Source organism: Cydia pomonella, chromosome 26 (assembly GCF_033807575.1).
Source record: "Cydia pomonella isolate Wapato2018A chromosome 26, ilCydPomo1, whole genome shotgun sequence".
NCBI lineage: Eukaryota > Metazoa > Arthropoda > Insecta > Lepidoptera > Tortricidae > Cydia > Cydia pomonella.
Window position 1 is genome coordinate 4,747,097 of NC_084728.1, and position 16,715 is coordinate 4,763,811.

Genomic DNA, 16,715 nt, shown 5'->3' on the forward strand with positions numbered 1-16,715 from the left:
TTAAGCGTTTTATACAGATGACAATAGTCCCTTACACCATAAAATTTAAATGAATATTTCAGGAGTAATCGTAAATCAAAGTTTCATTTCGAGCCATATAACTAGTACGAAATGTTAAAGACGCTATCCGTAGTTCGTTCTAATTTTTACCACCTTATGCACTGGGATCGCTTTACTTACCCCCACCATGCACTTTGCACGGTCTCATATTTGAGTGATGTCTCTACATAATAGATGGACGGATAGAATACCTAAGAAGTGTGAATGTTGTGAAACACGACTGCAGCCTTAGCACTAGTGTGCCGCGACAGTATTTCACGTGCGACTTTGAGTACCCATATTTTTTTACTGGACTACATACTGGATTATGTCCAGCCCACAGTTGTGGCGCATTCTTGCCAAGTCTATTATATACATCGCTAAGCGGGACACCTTTCACAAGACTTGGAGTTCTTCCATGCGTTAACATCGCGGATTAAGGACTGCACACACTACGAACTTTAACCAAACCGCAAATGATAGATATGGAATTCTGAAAAAAAGTGGGTATTTAGCCTTCTTCCGGTTAGTAAGTACGGCTACCAGGACTACAGTGACAAAAACTTTTTTAACGACCCTATATAGTGTCCCACTGCTGGGCAAAGGCCTCCCCTCTAGACTTCCAATCTTCCCGATGAACTGCGTCCAGGTGGTCCCGCCATCTCCACTTAGGCCGACCATGCCAGCGTTTACGTTGTGGCATGTTTAGCCTACGGCCCAAATAATTAAGTATTACTAATTATGTTTAAGGTTTACTCTGCTGATTTTGAACATATCGAATTAACTTACTGCAACCCAAAGTATATAGCAGACATGAAAGTGAGTGCGCGACGATACAACCGCCGAGACCCGACACACTATCTCAGTGGGCACTTTGAGGTCTTAGAACCTCTAGGAAAAAATGTCACAGTAAGTTTCTCAACGTTCTCTCCTATCAGAAAGGATAAAGGGATGGCTTCATTACCATAGAGGACTATAAAGAGTTCCGTAAGGATCGTAAATTTAGCGAAAATTAATGATAATAAATAAATAAATATTATAGGACATTCTTACACAAATTTACTAAGCCCCACAGTAAGCTCAAGAAGGCTTGTGTTGAGGATACTCAGACAACGATATATATAATAAACAAATACTTAAATACATAGAAAACATCCATGACTAAGGAACAAATATCCGTAATCATCACACAAATAAAAGCCCTTACCGGAATTCGAACCCAGGACCATCGGCTTCATACCCACTAGGCCAGACCGGTCGTCATGGTTTCGGAGAAAAATTCAGGACAGTTACAAAAAGCTGTTTAGGGCTGTTTTACGGATCGAAAATCCCTGCTCTTAAAACACAATTTGCATTCGCGTAAAATTTTGTCTTTATTATGGTTTTACTACTTACGAGGTCTACTCTTCCTACGTTGTTTACAGTTCGTTTTAGGGTGAATTGTAAAATACAGGATGTTTTTGACGTTTTTGTTATATCTGACCATACTCTGAGGGGTGAATACGTAGATCATCCCAAAATAGCGAAAAAATATCTGCTGTTCCATAGAGATTATTGATATATGATTCACCAAAATGTATGAACGGTTGTTTTTTTTTCTCGATTTCGAGATTGGCTCCATAGTGCAAGTTGTCCAGTGTGACTTACATATTCACCCCCCTAAGTATGGTCAGATGTAACAAAAACATCCTATATTTGTAAGTACTAAAGGATTTGTAATTAGTCTTTAGTTAATTGCGGCCATTGTGTTACGACAATTCAGTATATAGTTTCTATTTAAGTTACATAGATGTGTGTTAGCGTATGTAACTTATACGAGTATAAAATACAATACAATACAAATACTCTTTATTGCACACCTCAATACAGAAACAGTACTAATAATACAACACATAAAGAAGAGGTAAACAACAGGCGGTCTTATCGCTAAAAAGCGATCGCTTCCAGACAACCTTTAGGTAACGGAATTAAAAAAAAATGTCATGTCAGTAGGTGTTCCAGATGCAATAAAAGAAGTCTAGCACAGAATAAACACAAAACAAAACAATATGTCATATACAAATATAAATAAAAAAGATATATAAATACATATATTAAAGTACATATTATATAAAATGTACACTGATTAATTTTCGTAACACAATGGAATCAATTAATTCCCCTCGCTCTGCATTTTTATCGCATGTAGGTATAACGGGGAGTGCTCCGAGGAATTGTTCGGATTAATCCCAGCCGCTTCTTTTCGCCATCGCCCTACGCGACAACATTTCTATCCTACCCACTGAAATGGTTGGCAGTCCTCAACTGTGCATTTCTCCAGAATCATCGTGCCTCGCACAACTAAACTGTGTAATGAACCGCAGGCGACATTTCCAGACCGTTAAGAACTTCAAATCTTCAAGAAAAGGGCGTACTCGCATCTTAAAGGTTGGCAACGCACTGACATACCCGTCGTTAAGGGTATACATAGACGTAATTGATTACCATCAGGCGACTCGTCTACTCTTTTGCGTCATATATCATAAAAAAGGCAAATTACAGGTCCTTAACAATTTTTTTTGCAATTCACCCTCTGATGATGATAACTCGGAGCTCATGCACGGACTGTTTTCTAATTTACAGGTAAACTGGTACCTCTATGAGTTTCTAAGCAACGAGTATCGCCGCAGTTTTGTGGAGGGTCATTATAATCTTTGCGATTTTATATTGGACGATGCTCTCGGCGTCTTTGTTAAAGAAAAAATTGACGATGCTCTTAGAACATGTCCGTTTCCAAAGGTGAGGTACTTATATTGTTAGTAGCTCTGTGCAGTGGCGGGGCAAGACCAAAATGTTATATGGGCAAGGTACATTTAGCGAGGCTCTCTGGTGGCGCAATTTTTTACGTTGTGTCCGAAATATACTTATTTGAGGCGCTTAGGTGGTGGCCCACGTCGCCCACGCCTCACGTCGCCTCTGGTTCTGTGAGCTGTAGACCGTGAGGTATAATAAGCTTAGAAACTGTTAAAGTGAAAAACAATTAGTTCGTTCGTGATTTGTTCAGTTATTATCATAGTAGTCACTATAGTTTTAAGCGTCATAGACGCTATTGGCGCTTAAGACCTTTATGCCAACTTCTTTTAGGTGGACAGTGAGACTGGGTTAAAAATCATTGTTACTAACCAAAGTGGAGGCCTTTTATTATCTTATGAACACAAGGTTTTTCTAGATTAATCGGGAATGGTAAAATGTGTCTATTTTGCTTCAAAATTTTTAATTTATTATATTGTGATAGGTATGTTGATGTATATGCCGATTGCAAGTAGATAATCACTAATATAATGTTGTAATACTTAAATGAGGCTGTGACATAGTTTTCATATATGAAAACTGTTGGAGTACCCAGAGGTGAGCAATGTAGGCATATTAGGGTACCTAATGTATATTAATATACATGAGATAAATGTCCTTTATTTGTTTCAGGCTGTGTATCACGTGGAAAATGTTTCTATTCCGAACCTGCCTATTTTATCCACATTCCCCTTTCAAAAGGGTCGTATATACCTCAATTTTACAATTACCCAGCGGGGAGGCACCAAGGAAAAATTAATAAATTTGCATGCAGATACACTCATAAAGATGAAATTTCAGTAGTAATAGTAGTAGTAGAGTAGTAATGTTTACTTCTAGTGCCCGTTCGTGCGCGCGATTTTTTATGCGATAAACGCAGCGTTGAACGCATGCGTCAACGGAATGTAGTAAAAATTACAATGCCCTTACCGCTGCGTTTAATGCGTAAAACAATGTAATGTCATCAGATAATCTGATGTGAAATGGATGTGCGGCAAACGCATCGCGTTTAAAGCTACGTTTATCGCATAAAATAACCACGCGCTTTACATAACGTTATCATAAATTTACTTCAAAGACTTGTTAACCATCATTTTAAATGCACTTTCCTCTTGATATTGGGAAAAATATATAAAATGTAATTTTAATAGCAATAAAAAAAAATTATTCACTATAAACTTTTATTACAAATACTGAGTCAAGTTAGAAAAATCACTGGCATCCGCAACCGCACTGTCCCTTGATGGACACGGAGCCGCAGGCGGGCACGCAGCCGCCGAAGTCCACGGAGCCGAGCACGGGCACGGAGCCGACCACGCAGGTGTTGCCGCACGCGTCGATGTTGCCGGACACGCCCACCTGTCCGGTGCCGGTGCCGCCGTACGAGCCGCAGCTCTGTGAGCTCAGTCCGGACGAACCGTACTGGTTGCAACCGCAAGACTGGCTCAGAACCATCTGTGATAAAAATAAACAAAGCTGTTAAATATGAATTTATGTAAATCATACTTAGCACTTAAATATTTAACAGCAAAAAAAGGACCCGATTCTAACTTTATGATACGTCAAACATTTGCTAAAGATACGATATGGATTGCATATGTCAGTGTCAAGTGACGTTTCTTCAAACAAAAATGTCCGTTTAGATACTGACATATCCAAATTTTTTACGTATCTTCAAGTTTGTTTCGGACCGAAAGAGTACCTAGCGTATTTAGTGTCTTACGAATACCCGGGCAAGTGCGAGTCAGACTCGCCCACCGAGGGTTCCGTACTTTTTAGTATTTGTTGTTATAGTGGCAACAGAAATAGATAATCTGTAGAAATTTCAACTGGCTCACTATCACGCTTCATGAGATACAGCCTGGTGACAGACGGACGGACAGCGGAGTCTCAGGAATAGGGTCCCGTTTGACCCTTTGGGTACGGAACCCTAAAAATGACGGTCCTGAGTCAAAATAATTAGAGGCCTAGTGTTTTAAGATATTCTTCTCTTCTCAAAAAGCCAAATACCTTGTCACCAAATAGGTTCAATACAGACCGTCACGGTACAGATGTAGTGCATAATCCTTTGCCACCGTATTTTCTCAGAAACGTTCGTATTTGTCATCCTACTTCAGTGAATCTCAAAGTCCTCAGTACTTTTTGTACTGAGACTGACTGAAAAAGCATAACATGTTCGTGCGTTTCCGTGAAATTACGATGTGAAGGGAGTATCCACTACATTGGTATTTTTTTATGGAAAGACATTGGTTATGGTGTGAAATAAAATACTTATTTATTACAATAAACAGAATGTTTACCTGGAGCAGGCAAGCCTGGATGAAGATAGCGAGGACTACGAAGCGAGACATATTAGTAAGAATACTAAATTCTATAAACAAAGAACTTAGAATGATGTTCCTATATTTTCATGCCTCTTTTATATTGAATTTATATTCGTTATTAAGAAATAGGTCAACGATAACACTGAACTGACTTGCTTTCTTACTAAATATACTTAATGATTCTCAGTGTCAAAATATAGTTACTTAAATATGTATTTGCGATAAAATACAATTTAGTAACATAATCAATTGTTTTATTAGTGAAGCAAGAAGGCTTAATTGTACTATAAAATACAGAGGCTTTAACCTAATTATTCATTCTTAGTTTGAACAGACTTAGGAAGAAGCAACAATGGTTTTCAAAGCTACCATCATCTGCGCTTTTGCCTTCCTGGTACAGGTAATTATGCACATGTGTATCTCCTGGATTTAATAATTTCTCCCTAGGTACTTACTAATATTAACTGCCCAATTCGAACTTTAAGATACGTCAAATATTAGGTCTAGATACGATATGGATCCGCTTTATCTGTGTCAAAAGTGACGATTCTTCAAACAAGAACTCTCTCTCTGTAAATGGCTCTCTATTTCTATTGTATCTTACAAGTAGAAATGTTTAAAGCTGTTGATTTTCCATGTGTGTAATAAAAATAAATAATAAATAAAACGTCACTTTTGACAATGATATATCTGATCCATGTCGTACATAGGTATTATTTGTTCTAGACGCGCTCACGATTAGCCAGTGCTAAACCAGTGAAATCTGGTTTTCCTAAGCGTTCAATTTACTTAACTATGTTAGAATGGGGAAATACATTTCATGGTATATGTTTCTTCGACTATATAGCCAAATAATTTGTGGGCGAGAACTAACATGGCCATGATGGTTTCAGAGTATCGCTGGTCAGAATTATGGGTGCAGCTGCAAATCGATCAGCATTCCCAGCAGCGGCGGCGCTCTGAACATACAGGCTATCGGCCCCATCACGCCGTCCGGCATCGCCGTGGCCTCTGACCTGGGCCTGTCCGGCGACCTGGACCTGTCCGGCGCGCTGCCGTACCTGAGCGCGGTGGCGTTCGAGGGTCAGTTCGACACCAGCGGCTCGGCGCCGGTGTGCTACGGCTGCGGGGACAGCGTCGCCATCACACAGCAGATCGGCGGATCCAGTGGATGCGGATGCGGCAGACGTTAAAAAGTCTAAAAAAAACAATTAATATATGTACTACATATTAAAAAATTACATTACAATAAACTCCCTTTTACTTTGAAATTATTCTCCTAATGAACACATAGGTATCTAGTCGTATTTTAGCACAAATGTAATCGAAGATTACTTCGCGCGTTTATGTCTTTTGTACTACACTTTTGTCTACAGAGATACTTACCAATTTTCATTAATTACGAGTATTTAGGTTTTATAATAAAAAAAGTATTACTTTAGATGACTCGTAGAAAAAGTATTGTATACAATAGTGATATTAATCAAGCTTTACAATCTCGTACCTTACTTAGAAAATTCAGCAAGCTTCGTTGCCTTAGCATGGTACTCGACTGGAAAGCTCTCTATTATATCTCGATTGTATAATAGTTATTTACGATACAAGTGCAGAAAATAGGAAATTCGCAACCAGTGTTGATAAATTAAAACACGACCGAAGTACATATTCGCGGTAGTAGTAGTTTCGACTTATGCACGGAAAGTGCTCATTCCCGCACGTGTGCGGGAAAGTAGCACCATATGTACTGTAAATAGTGTTTGCGAAGGGACTGTCATAGGGTTGCCTACGAGCTACGAGTAAGTTAAATCGTACCACCAACATAAAAAAATTATCCATACAGCATTTTGCATATTTATTGCTCAGTTTATGTTTCAATGTATTTAATTATTGCCAGACAATGAAATCGTAGAGACAGTATTAACAAATACATAATACTTGATTCTTTAAATACCTATATATGCCAATAGGCCACAGTAGGAGTATGGTGTTGAATGGGAAATCAAAATTTGATACCATTTAACCGGAGGTACTATTGTATTATATTGTATTGTACTCGTATGTATTTGTATTTTGGTTATCCGTCATAATGCTTAAATTTTTATTGGCAAAATACAGGATGTAACAAAAATGATGGGGATCCGTTTAATGTATTCAGTATCTTGTTATGATTAGGAAAAAGTAGTAGATTTTTTTTGCCCTTTGTATGCTATTTATGGATTTTATGGTACACTGGGCAAATATTCAATTATATTATTAAAATTAATACTTTTAATCTACGTTTTCATGCTCTACTCAGCTACTCACTCCTGATTTGCAATTTATTGCGAGTACAAGAGTACAGTATATTATGACAGTTGTAATCTACATACTAGTATATAATGATGCTCATTATTTAACTATCATTATCATATGAAAGTTATGCGCATGGTGGCATTATTACATTGTAGAACGGAATCATTATAGAACGCATACTTGTGCCTCTTAGTGGTGTGTTCAAAAAATTCAAAATATTCGAAATATGGCACACGGTCATAAGGTGCGGCATCGGCTTCCCCCTGCTTTTTGCGACAACATCGTGCTTCGTGGTTGCCATCTTAGCTGCTAAGAAACAGGTATTTCGAAAAATGCTTATTATTTTGGCGTAATGTTATGTTTGGTAATGCTATAAAAAGTAATTAAGTACTTACCGAAATTAACAAGTACCCATGCGATAATTTTCACTGCAAACAAAAAGGTTCAGATTTTTCCAGTAGACGGTGATGACTTTTGATACAAGGAACATTTTATTTAAAAAAAAAACTGTTCTATTATTGGAGATGTAAATTGAAGGAACATATTTTCATATTTTAGTTGTATAATAATAACATGAAGAGAAAATTTCTTTAATACAAATAAAAAAGTTGCAATACGCAATATCTACTATATAAAGACCGAGACCCGAAGTCATCTTGATCCGACTGCAACTTTCACTCTCATTTTGCAGTTTTATTTGGCTCCCGCTATTTACTGAGTTAAATTTTCAAAATTATTTTCAGATTTACTATGTCGATTTCGAGCACGTCGAGGTAACATACTGGAATTCCAAGTACATGGCGACCCTAAACGCGAGCGCACGTCGGTACAGCCGGCGTGACCCTACGCACTATGTCAGTTTGCATTTAGAGACGTTAGTTCCCATTGGAAAAAAATACCAGTAATTTTGTTACTAAAAAAATATATATATCATTTATTTCAGGCTACTTATCTAGCCCATAACACAATGAGACAAACACATAACGACACAATGTCATAAGTACTATATACATTAAAATAAAAGCAAATTAAAATACAATAAAAATAATAATTAAAAATGAATAGCTGTTACTGTTTGTGTATTAGTGTGCTGAGGCTAAAACCTGTATGGTAAACAATTTTGTAGATTTTATCTAATTAACGGTAAAGAAAATACATAGATATATTTTTTTATTTGTGTACCTAACTCATGAATTTTATTTAAAAATAGTTTGTTAAAAAAAAGTTATATGATCCGTTGCTCGATTGAAAGAATTGATTTAGTTATCAATGTCAGTCATTTAAAAGACAATTTGAAGTGCTGGAGTATATAAAAGTATTTTATGCAACGGTTGTATATGAAGGGTAAAAAACGTCGAGTGTCGTGATTTACTTGGTAGTTTAAAGAAAATGAGCAAAACGTTATCATTTCTATACATTTATTAAGCTTATCTTAGCGTTCCGTTTGGTTTTTTGTAAGCGATTGTCATGTCGGCTACGCCCCCAAGTCGGGAACGGTAGCTCAGTGAGGTGCATCTATAGGATACTTAAGTACTTGCATTAGAATATGGTCCATATTAAATAAAGTAAATAACACAATAAAGTATATACCTATTTAAGAAAATTAATCAGTAAGTCATTTGACGTTTATAAATTGACATCGTAATAGGAAGTCTTAGTTCTTAATGTTTCACAGAAAAAAATACTTGGAGTGTAAAAAAAAACTTTACTGTAAGTTAAACAGTACAATAATCATTTCCAATGTGGTTCCATAATATTATAGGTGTGTATGGCAAAACTGCGACCCCGACAAAGACGAACTGTTGCCAGAAATGCAGGTTAGGTTAGGTTAGAACTGCGACACCCACAAAGAAAAGCTGTTGCTATAAATGTAGGTTAGGTTAGAACTACGACTCCCACAAAGAGTTCGTTGCCAGAAACGCAGGCTAGGCTAGGTTAGAACTGCAACCCTCACAAAGACGAACCTTTGTCCTAAAAGCAAGAAGCAGGTTAGGTTAAGTTAGAACTGCGATCTCCTCAAAGATGGACTTTTGTCAGAAAAGCAGATAAGGTTAGGCTTGATATTATGCATTAAACTATTGCCAAGAAATTATTATTGCGTAAGTTACGCATTAGTAGTATAAGTTTTAAGATATTCGAATTTAGGCTATACGGGTTATGCGTATAGAAGGATACATAATAATAATTTTATGACATTTAACCTAAAGAACGGACATTTCTTAGACAAAACTAGTGTAGGTATGCGCATAAAAAATAGGATATTCGAATTTAGGCTATACGGTTTATGCGTGTAGAAGGATTCGTCATAAGTATCTTAAGACATTTAACCTGTAGGACGAAAATCTCTTAGGCAAGACAAGTTTATGCGCATAAAAATTAGGATAATCAATTTATTCGGATCAATAGTTGTGCCAAACGTTATTATGCCATAAGTTGTTATGTGAAATGAAAATAGGCAAGAAAAATGTATGCATTCCAATATAGGCCAATTTTTTTTGGCAGTTAACATGATTGATTTTCTTGTGTATCGCGAGGAGAACGCGTTCCTGAGATAAAGGGTCTTGACAGACAGACGGACGGACAACAAAGTGATCCTATAAGGGTTCCGTCTTCCTTTTGACGTACGGAACCCTAAAAATAATTATTAGCATTAAAACAAAATACGTATTTCAATTAATATTTATATTTAATTTTCTCAAACATCAGTCACACTCACATCCGCACTGTCCATTAATAGTAACAATACCATTAGTCGGTGAACAGCCACTGAATTCCACGGAACCACGCACGGGCACGGCGCCCTCCACGCAGGTAACGCCGTACGCGTCGATGTCGCCGGACACGCCCGTCTGTCCGGTACCGGCACCGCCGTACGATCCGGATCCACTGTTGAAGTTGATACTAGGCGCAATTACCCTCGGATTACTCAAGCTGGCTCTTGGCTCATTGGCAATCCCACTGCTTATGGTGCTAGGGATACTTAGAGTCAAGCTCGGCGTAATTTGACTGATGCTTGCTCTAGGCGCGCTTAAACTTTGGCTAGGTGCGCTCTGGCTGAGATGGGAATTTTGGTAGACGCAAGTAGTGCTGATACTGGGTGAAGTCTTGCTAACGCTGGAACTCTGGCTGATAATAGGCGTAATAGGAGCAGACTGTCAAAAGAAATTACAAATATAAACAAATAGTTATAATCTGTGCATAAGCATTCATAATTGTAAAGTGAGAGAAGCTGAGTATAATCATTATCCACTAAATATTAATCTAGTTTACGCCTTTGTTAGGAGCAAGTTAGAGGCTTCGTCGATCTCATGGTTACGGTATGAAGAAGTAGTGTAAGTAATAGAAGGTGTTATACCTGCTGTACTGCTGCGACTGTGCCGATGCTGCTCCCTGACGGGATATATGTGGATGCAGTAGGTAATGTCTGCTCAGACTGGCAGTCTGTCTGTCGAAGTTTGAACTAATTCAACATAATAAAGGATTGGTAACACTGCTTAAAATACGCTGCATCAAAATATCAAGAAGTGATTACATAGCGTTCTATAAGGCACCACACCGGTCAGCATTAAAATCATGACCGATAAGTCAAGTCGCCACAACGCTGTTGAATACGCTGACGCATCGTATCCTACACCAGGTTACAATGCGTCAGCGAATTAATATTGAGTAGCGTTGTGGCCATTATACAAAAGTTATAGCTTTTAAGACATTTCTTACGGCACATATGCTAGGCCAAAACTGTGGAGATCTATCCATAGCAATAAAACATTGTGATAACTATTTGTTTTACCAAAAATGTTTAGCTTTTAAGATGACAAATAAGAACCTAAAGGTTCTTATATAAACCGCATGCGTGTTCAGCCGAATCAGTTCCACCGAAATAGTATAATGATAACAAAATCCCGACCCCAGCTAAACTGGGAAATTGGCTACACAAAGTTTGAGTTTTAAATCTGTGTAAGTATGATTTAGATTGACTATAGATACTTATAGATTTGATTTGATTTAGATTGACGATAGATTACTAAACAGCTCACCGCAACCGCACTGTCCGGAGATGATCACGGTGCCGCAGGCAAGCGCGCAGCCGCCGAAGTCCACGGAGCCGAGCACGGGCACGGAGCCGTCCACGCAGGTGTTGCCGCACGCGTCGATGTTGCCGGACACGCCCACCTGTCCGGTGCCGGTGCCACCGTACTGGTTGCATCCGCACGATTGACTGAAGGCAGTCTGTAAAAAAAAATATGGCGTCTAGGCGGCCTAGCCAATATGACAATATTTTGATAGAAAATGCCAATCGACACCTAAATAATATATGGAAGTAGTCACGTGAGTTTTCGCAGCTGTCATAATTATAAATTTTTTCTGTTCATTTGTGTTTCTGTATTTGGCGATGTCCTTTTTAGGGTTCCGTAGCCAAATGGCAAAAAACGGAACCCTTATAGATTCGTCATGTCCGTCTGTCTGTCCGATTATGTCACAGCCACTTTTTTCCTAAACTATAAGAGCTATACTGTTCAAACTTGGTAAGTAGATGTATTCTATGAACCGCATTAAGATTTTTACACAAAAATAGAAAAAATAACTATAAATTTTGGGGGTTCCCCATACTTAGAACTGAAACTCAAAAAATCTTTTTTCATCAAACCCATACGTGTGGGGTATCGATGGATAGGTCTTTAAAGATGATATTGAGGTTTCTAATATCATTTTTTTCCAAACTGAATAGTTTGCTCGAGAGATACTTCCAAAGTGAAAAATTACGTGTGTCCCCCCCCCCCATAACTTCTAAAATAACAGAATGAAAATTCTAAAAAAAATATATGATATACATTACCATGCAAACTTCCACCGAAAATTGGTTTGAACGAGATCTAGTAAGTAGTCTTTTTAATACGTCATAAATGATACGGAACCCTTCATGGGCGAGTCCGACTCGCACTTGACCGCTTTTTTTATGATAGAGGAGGCAAACGACAAGACGGATCACCTGATGGTAAGCGATTACCGCCGCCCATGGACACCTGCAACGTCAGAGGGGGTGTAGTAAGGTTTGAAGGTCGTATCGGTCCGGAAATACCGCAGGCGATAGTTCATTCCACAGTTTAGCTGTGCGAGGCAGAAAGTTCCTGGAGAAACGCACAGTTGAGGACTGCCAACCATCTAAGTGGTGAGGATGATTCAAAATCATCGTTTACCAGCCATCTGATTACTTTGTGGGACATGTGGATAAAATGCAACTTTTTCATTCGTTTTTGAACAATCTAGAGTGTCTTTACCAGTAGGTGTCGTGAAAAATTATATCATAATTTTATTCAAGATCAAGCGGTAGACGCCTAAGAAGCGTTGGACGTCGAGAAAGCGGACATGAAAGAGAATAATCTCACACCTGACAATGCCGAAGATCGCGCAAAGTGGAGAGGACTTACTTAGTAGGAGAGCGGATCCTGGCACCAGGCCGAGAAAACGCTAGGTTGAAGAAGAAAAAGCAATCAAGTTTCGAATTTGGGAGCAAATTTTGGAGCAATGTAGACATATTTTACAGTACTCACCCTAATGAAGCGCTCGTGGCCTAGCGGTAAGAGCAAGCGACTTGCAAATCTTGCAATCCGGAGGTCGCGGGTTCAAACCCCGGCTCGTACTAATGAGTTTTTCGGAACTTATGTACGAAATATCATTTGATATTTACCAGTCGCTTTTCGGTGAAGGAAAACATCGTGAGGAAACCGGACTAATCCCAACCAGGCCTAGTTTACCCTCTGGGTTGGAAGGTCAGATGGCAGTCGCTTTCGTAAAATCTAGTGCCTACGCCAAATCTTGAGATTAGTTGTTAAACGGACCCCAAGCTCCCATGAGCCGTGGCAATATGCCGGGACAACGCGAGGAAGAAGGAAGGACTCACACTCACCCTAATCAGACAAGCCTGAAAGCACAAAATTAAGACAGGAAACTTAAACATTATTATTATAATATTATCTCAATAGGATTACACTGTTGAAAAATATTAAGAATGATTAGAGTAAATTTTGGAAACTCTTTTATACCAACACAGTTATGAAAATAGGTCACCGATATCACACAAGTATGCCTGAAGTAATTACTAAATGTCAACACGGTGTTTCATCATTAAACGGTTGCATTAAAAACACCAACACAACCTATAGGTATAGTTATATCCTTAAGTGATGCAACAGTTGAAAATGGAGTAATAAAATACGACAGCCCTGGCCCGAGATGTTATTGTTATTTTTTTAATCGTCAAGTGCTCATATAATATGCTACCATCAAGTGGGATACTGGGGACAGGAGGGGTAACATTACACAAAGGAAATATAATAATTATAATGTACGTGGCTGACAGCAGTGTACTTCTAGGCAGGATTATCCATTCTTAGAGCTCTTTTCCACTGTCGTCCAGTTTTTTGCGGGCACGGTTTTCTGCAGGATCCCGTTTTAGTACCTAGTATACGTGCTAACATAGTAACGTGATCACGAGCATACTGCACGCATACGACTTAAAACGAGATCCTGCAGAAAACCGTACCCGCAAAAAAATTTACGTCAGTTGGGCAGAGTTTATAGGGTAAAATTTTCAACTATTTAGCTAGATGTTTATAGTAAAAAAATGTCTAAATTTATCCCTCTGTCTCCAATTGTCCCAGTTGACGATAACCCACCAAAATTTTAGACTTATGTTAAGAAGACCGTATGTGGGGAAGACAGATGTTATATGCCGATCTTTGCCTCATTGACCTCAATTTTATTTCAATGACATTTACAGTTCTTATGCTTAGTGACTCACTACTAGCGACTCACTCCAGTAGGCCTAGCACATGATAGGCGCGAGAGTATCTCGCGGCGAGATAGACTACCCGTCTTTGTCTAACTATATTAATTAAATAGGGACGGGTAGTCTATATCGCCGCGAGATACTCTCGCGCCAAACATGTGCTAGCCCGGCAGTATACGAGTGCTGATATGATACTTAGGTTATTAACCATAACCTACATTAATACGGTATGTCTCCCATCATGGGACTTTGAATGCAGGTCTCGATTCTATTCGCTAAATAAAGGTAGCTCACTTTTACTATTGGATAAACCATGAAATCAAAAAATAGATTGGCTTTGTTGATTGCGTACTCATTTTACATAGACAGTAGTGGTTTTTTAATTTAATAAAACACGAGATACATCATATGTAATCTATTTGCTCTTATATAAGTTGGCAGTTCTTTCGAAGTTACGAGAAAACCTTTTCGATGCCGCGGTTAAAACTATTCTGTTTTAACCGCGGTCCAATGAGACAAACTCGTTAGGCTTTGCAATCGCATCCGCACTGTCCGGAGATAGACACGGAGCCGGACGCGGGCACCTTGCCGCCGAACTCGACTGAGCCGAGCACGGGCACGGAGCCGACGACGGCGGTGGTGCCGCTCGCGCCGATGTCACCGGACACGCCGACCTGCCCGGTGCCGGAGCCGCCGTACGACGCGGACGAATAGCCAGCCCCGCTGCCCCCGGATTTGCCGTAGGAGATTTGGCTACCGCATTTTTGGCTGAGCACAGTCTGTAGGAATAAATAATCTTATAAAATGGTCTCTCGTTAGATTAGCTGTACATACTCGTCAAGAGATCCTGAGACAGACCGAGAACGTGTACTTTCCCATCCTCTCCTACTCTCTTCTCATCTCGTTCTTACTCGTCTTTTTCGGATTGGGTCGGTTTATTGCAGAGATTTTGAGCGAGAGGCTATAGAGGCTAGAGAGGCGAAAGGGTGTGTACAGCCGGTATAAAAACTCTTTCCGAATTAGTATTTTATTAGTTTACTGCCAGAACGATGTATTGAAAAGCTAGCGCCATCTGTTAGAATATCGTGGCACGACGTTGACAGGAGGTGCCACAACTATGTGGAAGTAAAGAAGGGCAAGCATACGGAAGGTGGAGATAAGGAACGAAATCTCCATGTACCAAAAAGTGTCATCAAAAAACTTTAAATAGGTGGCGCTACAATACCTAGAGTACTTGAACAAAAAAATCAAATCATAGACAGCGCAATTCACTCCGTCAATGACGCCTAGGTTCTTAGCTACTCTAGCGCTACTCTGGAGAGATTTGGAACTATTATTTATAGCTGACAGCTGGACATTTTTCCAACAGTTCTACCTTAAGAGATGCCACTCCTCTGAATTCCACACTCCATAGGCAAGCAGTTTTATTATTACATACCTGGATGAGAAGCGCCTGCGCACATAGAGCGAGAACAACAAAGCGAGACATCTTGTACTACAGCTATCGACAAAAGAAATGTGTATGATGAAATATAAATTTACCTCCACTTTTATAGTAAAAGTTGTTGTGAAAATTTGGAAATAGGTCACAGTGATACGAAAGTTCTTTCATCACGGTTTTCACAACTACTTTTACATAAAGAACCGAGTGAATGTCGGTCACGTTCGAGTAAAGGATTTCCTAATGAGAATTTTTAGCAATTTCGTGGCAGGCCCTATCAATATCTATGCAATGAGCTAGAAATCCTATGTTATAAATTCTAGGTGCTAGCAAATATGCTTTTCACTTTGCCTACTACGTGAAAGTTAAAGTCGCCTCCTTTCACTTATCTAATACAGGTACTTATCTAGATTTTTATATTTGTCATTAGCTTTTTAATAAATTGGGTCATCGTTGTTTACATGATTATGCACGCATTTCGACTTTCTCACTTTTGTCAGCACATTTTATGTTATATCCCGTTATAAGGTCTTGTACCTCTGCCATGTAGTGTAGGAAATAAAGGTAGTGGACCCCGCAGTAATCCCTCTGCCAGAAAAAACTTTACAGTATGATAATGTATCAATAAATAAAAAGTATTTTCTTAATTTCCAAAGAATAATAATAATAGGATTTAAGTAAATACCTAAAGTATTAAATCGTTTATATCTTTTTACGGAAAAATGCTCCGTTCAAACTTTCTTCACCAGACATATTACATGTAACGTATTACAACGATATATGAAATATCCAAAAAAATATCCCAGCAGAAATACCAATATTAATAAAATATAATTTTTGGACGTGTCTTGGACCGGAAAATTACTCCGTCTAATTTTTTCACTGGAATGCCAGTTTATTGCCGTTTTATAGCTACAAAATGAAAATCTAAAAAAAAATCCATGTAACTATACTCTTTTCAGAAATTGCCTTTTAATTCGCTGTGTAAAATTTCTCTATC

At 38.7% G+C, this 16,715-nt stretch overlaps 4 protein-coding genes across 5 annotated transcripts; 1 reads left to right on the forward strand and 3 right to left on the reverse strand.

The window, feature by feature from the left end:
- Positions 1–4,032: 4,032 nt before the first annotated feature.
- LOC133532148 (chorion class high-cysteine HCA protein 12-like) lies at positions 4,033–5,281 on the reverse strand. Its single transcript, XM_061870679.1, has 2 exons — positions 5,169–5,281; positions 4,033–4,323 (listed from the first exon to the last, which is right to left on the reverse strand). The coding sequence occupies exons 1-2, from the start codon at positions 5,217–5,219 to the stop codon at positions 4,081–4,083; spliced, it is 294 nt and encodes a 97-aa protein (XP_061726663.1). The 5' UTR covers positions 5,220–5,281; the 3' UTR covers positions 4,033–4,080.
- Positions 5,282–5,493: 212 nt separating this feature from the next.
- LOC133532147 (chorion class CB protein M5H4-like) lies at positions 5,494–6,463 on the forward strand. Its single transcript, XM_061870678.1, has 2 exons — positions 5,494–5,592; positions 6,086–6,463. Exons 1-2 carry the CDS (start codon positions 5,545–5,547, stop codon positions 6,383–6,385), a joined length of 348 nt encoding a protein of 115 aa, XP_061726662.1. The 5' UTR covers positions 5,494–5,544; the 3' UTR covers positions 6,386–6,463.
- Positions 6,464–10,149: 3,686 nt separating this feature from the next.
- LOC133532170 (uncharacterized) lies at positions 10,150–13,505 on the reverse strand. Of its 2 annotated transcripts, none has more exons than XM_061870720.1 (4): positions 13,393–13,505; positions 11,522–11,714; positions 10,840–10,925; positions 10,150–10,636 (listed from the first exon to the last, which is right to left on the reverse strand). In XM_061870720.1, the coding sequence occupies exons 1-4, from the start codon at positions 13,441–13,443 to the stop codon at positions 10,187–10,189; spliced, it is 780 nt and encodes a 259-aa protein (XP_061726704.1). In that variant the 5' UTR covers positions 13,444–13,505; the 3' UTR covers positions 10,150–10,186. The 2 variants fall into 2 exon arrangements, with proteins under 2 accessions (XP_061726704.1, XP_061726703.1); XM_061870719.1 differs by having other exon boundaries at positions 13,387–13,474.
- A 1,169-nt stretch (positions 13,506–14,674) lies between these two features.
- Positions 14,675–15,817, reverse strand: LOC133532271 (chorion class A protein Ld2/Ld41-like). The gene is made up of 2 exons (XM_061870866.1): positions 15,713–15,817; positions 14,675–15,053 (listed from the first exon to the last, which is right to left on the reverse strand). Exons 1-2 carry the CDS (start codon positions 15,761–15,763, stop codon positions 14,799–14,801), a joined length of 306 nt encoding a protein of 101 aa, XP_061726850.1. The 5' UTR covers positions 15,764–15,817; the 3' UTR covers positions 14,675–14,798.
- Positions 15,818–16,715: the final 898 nt, after the last annotated feature.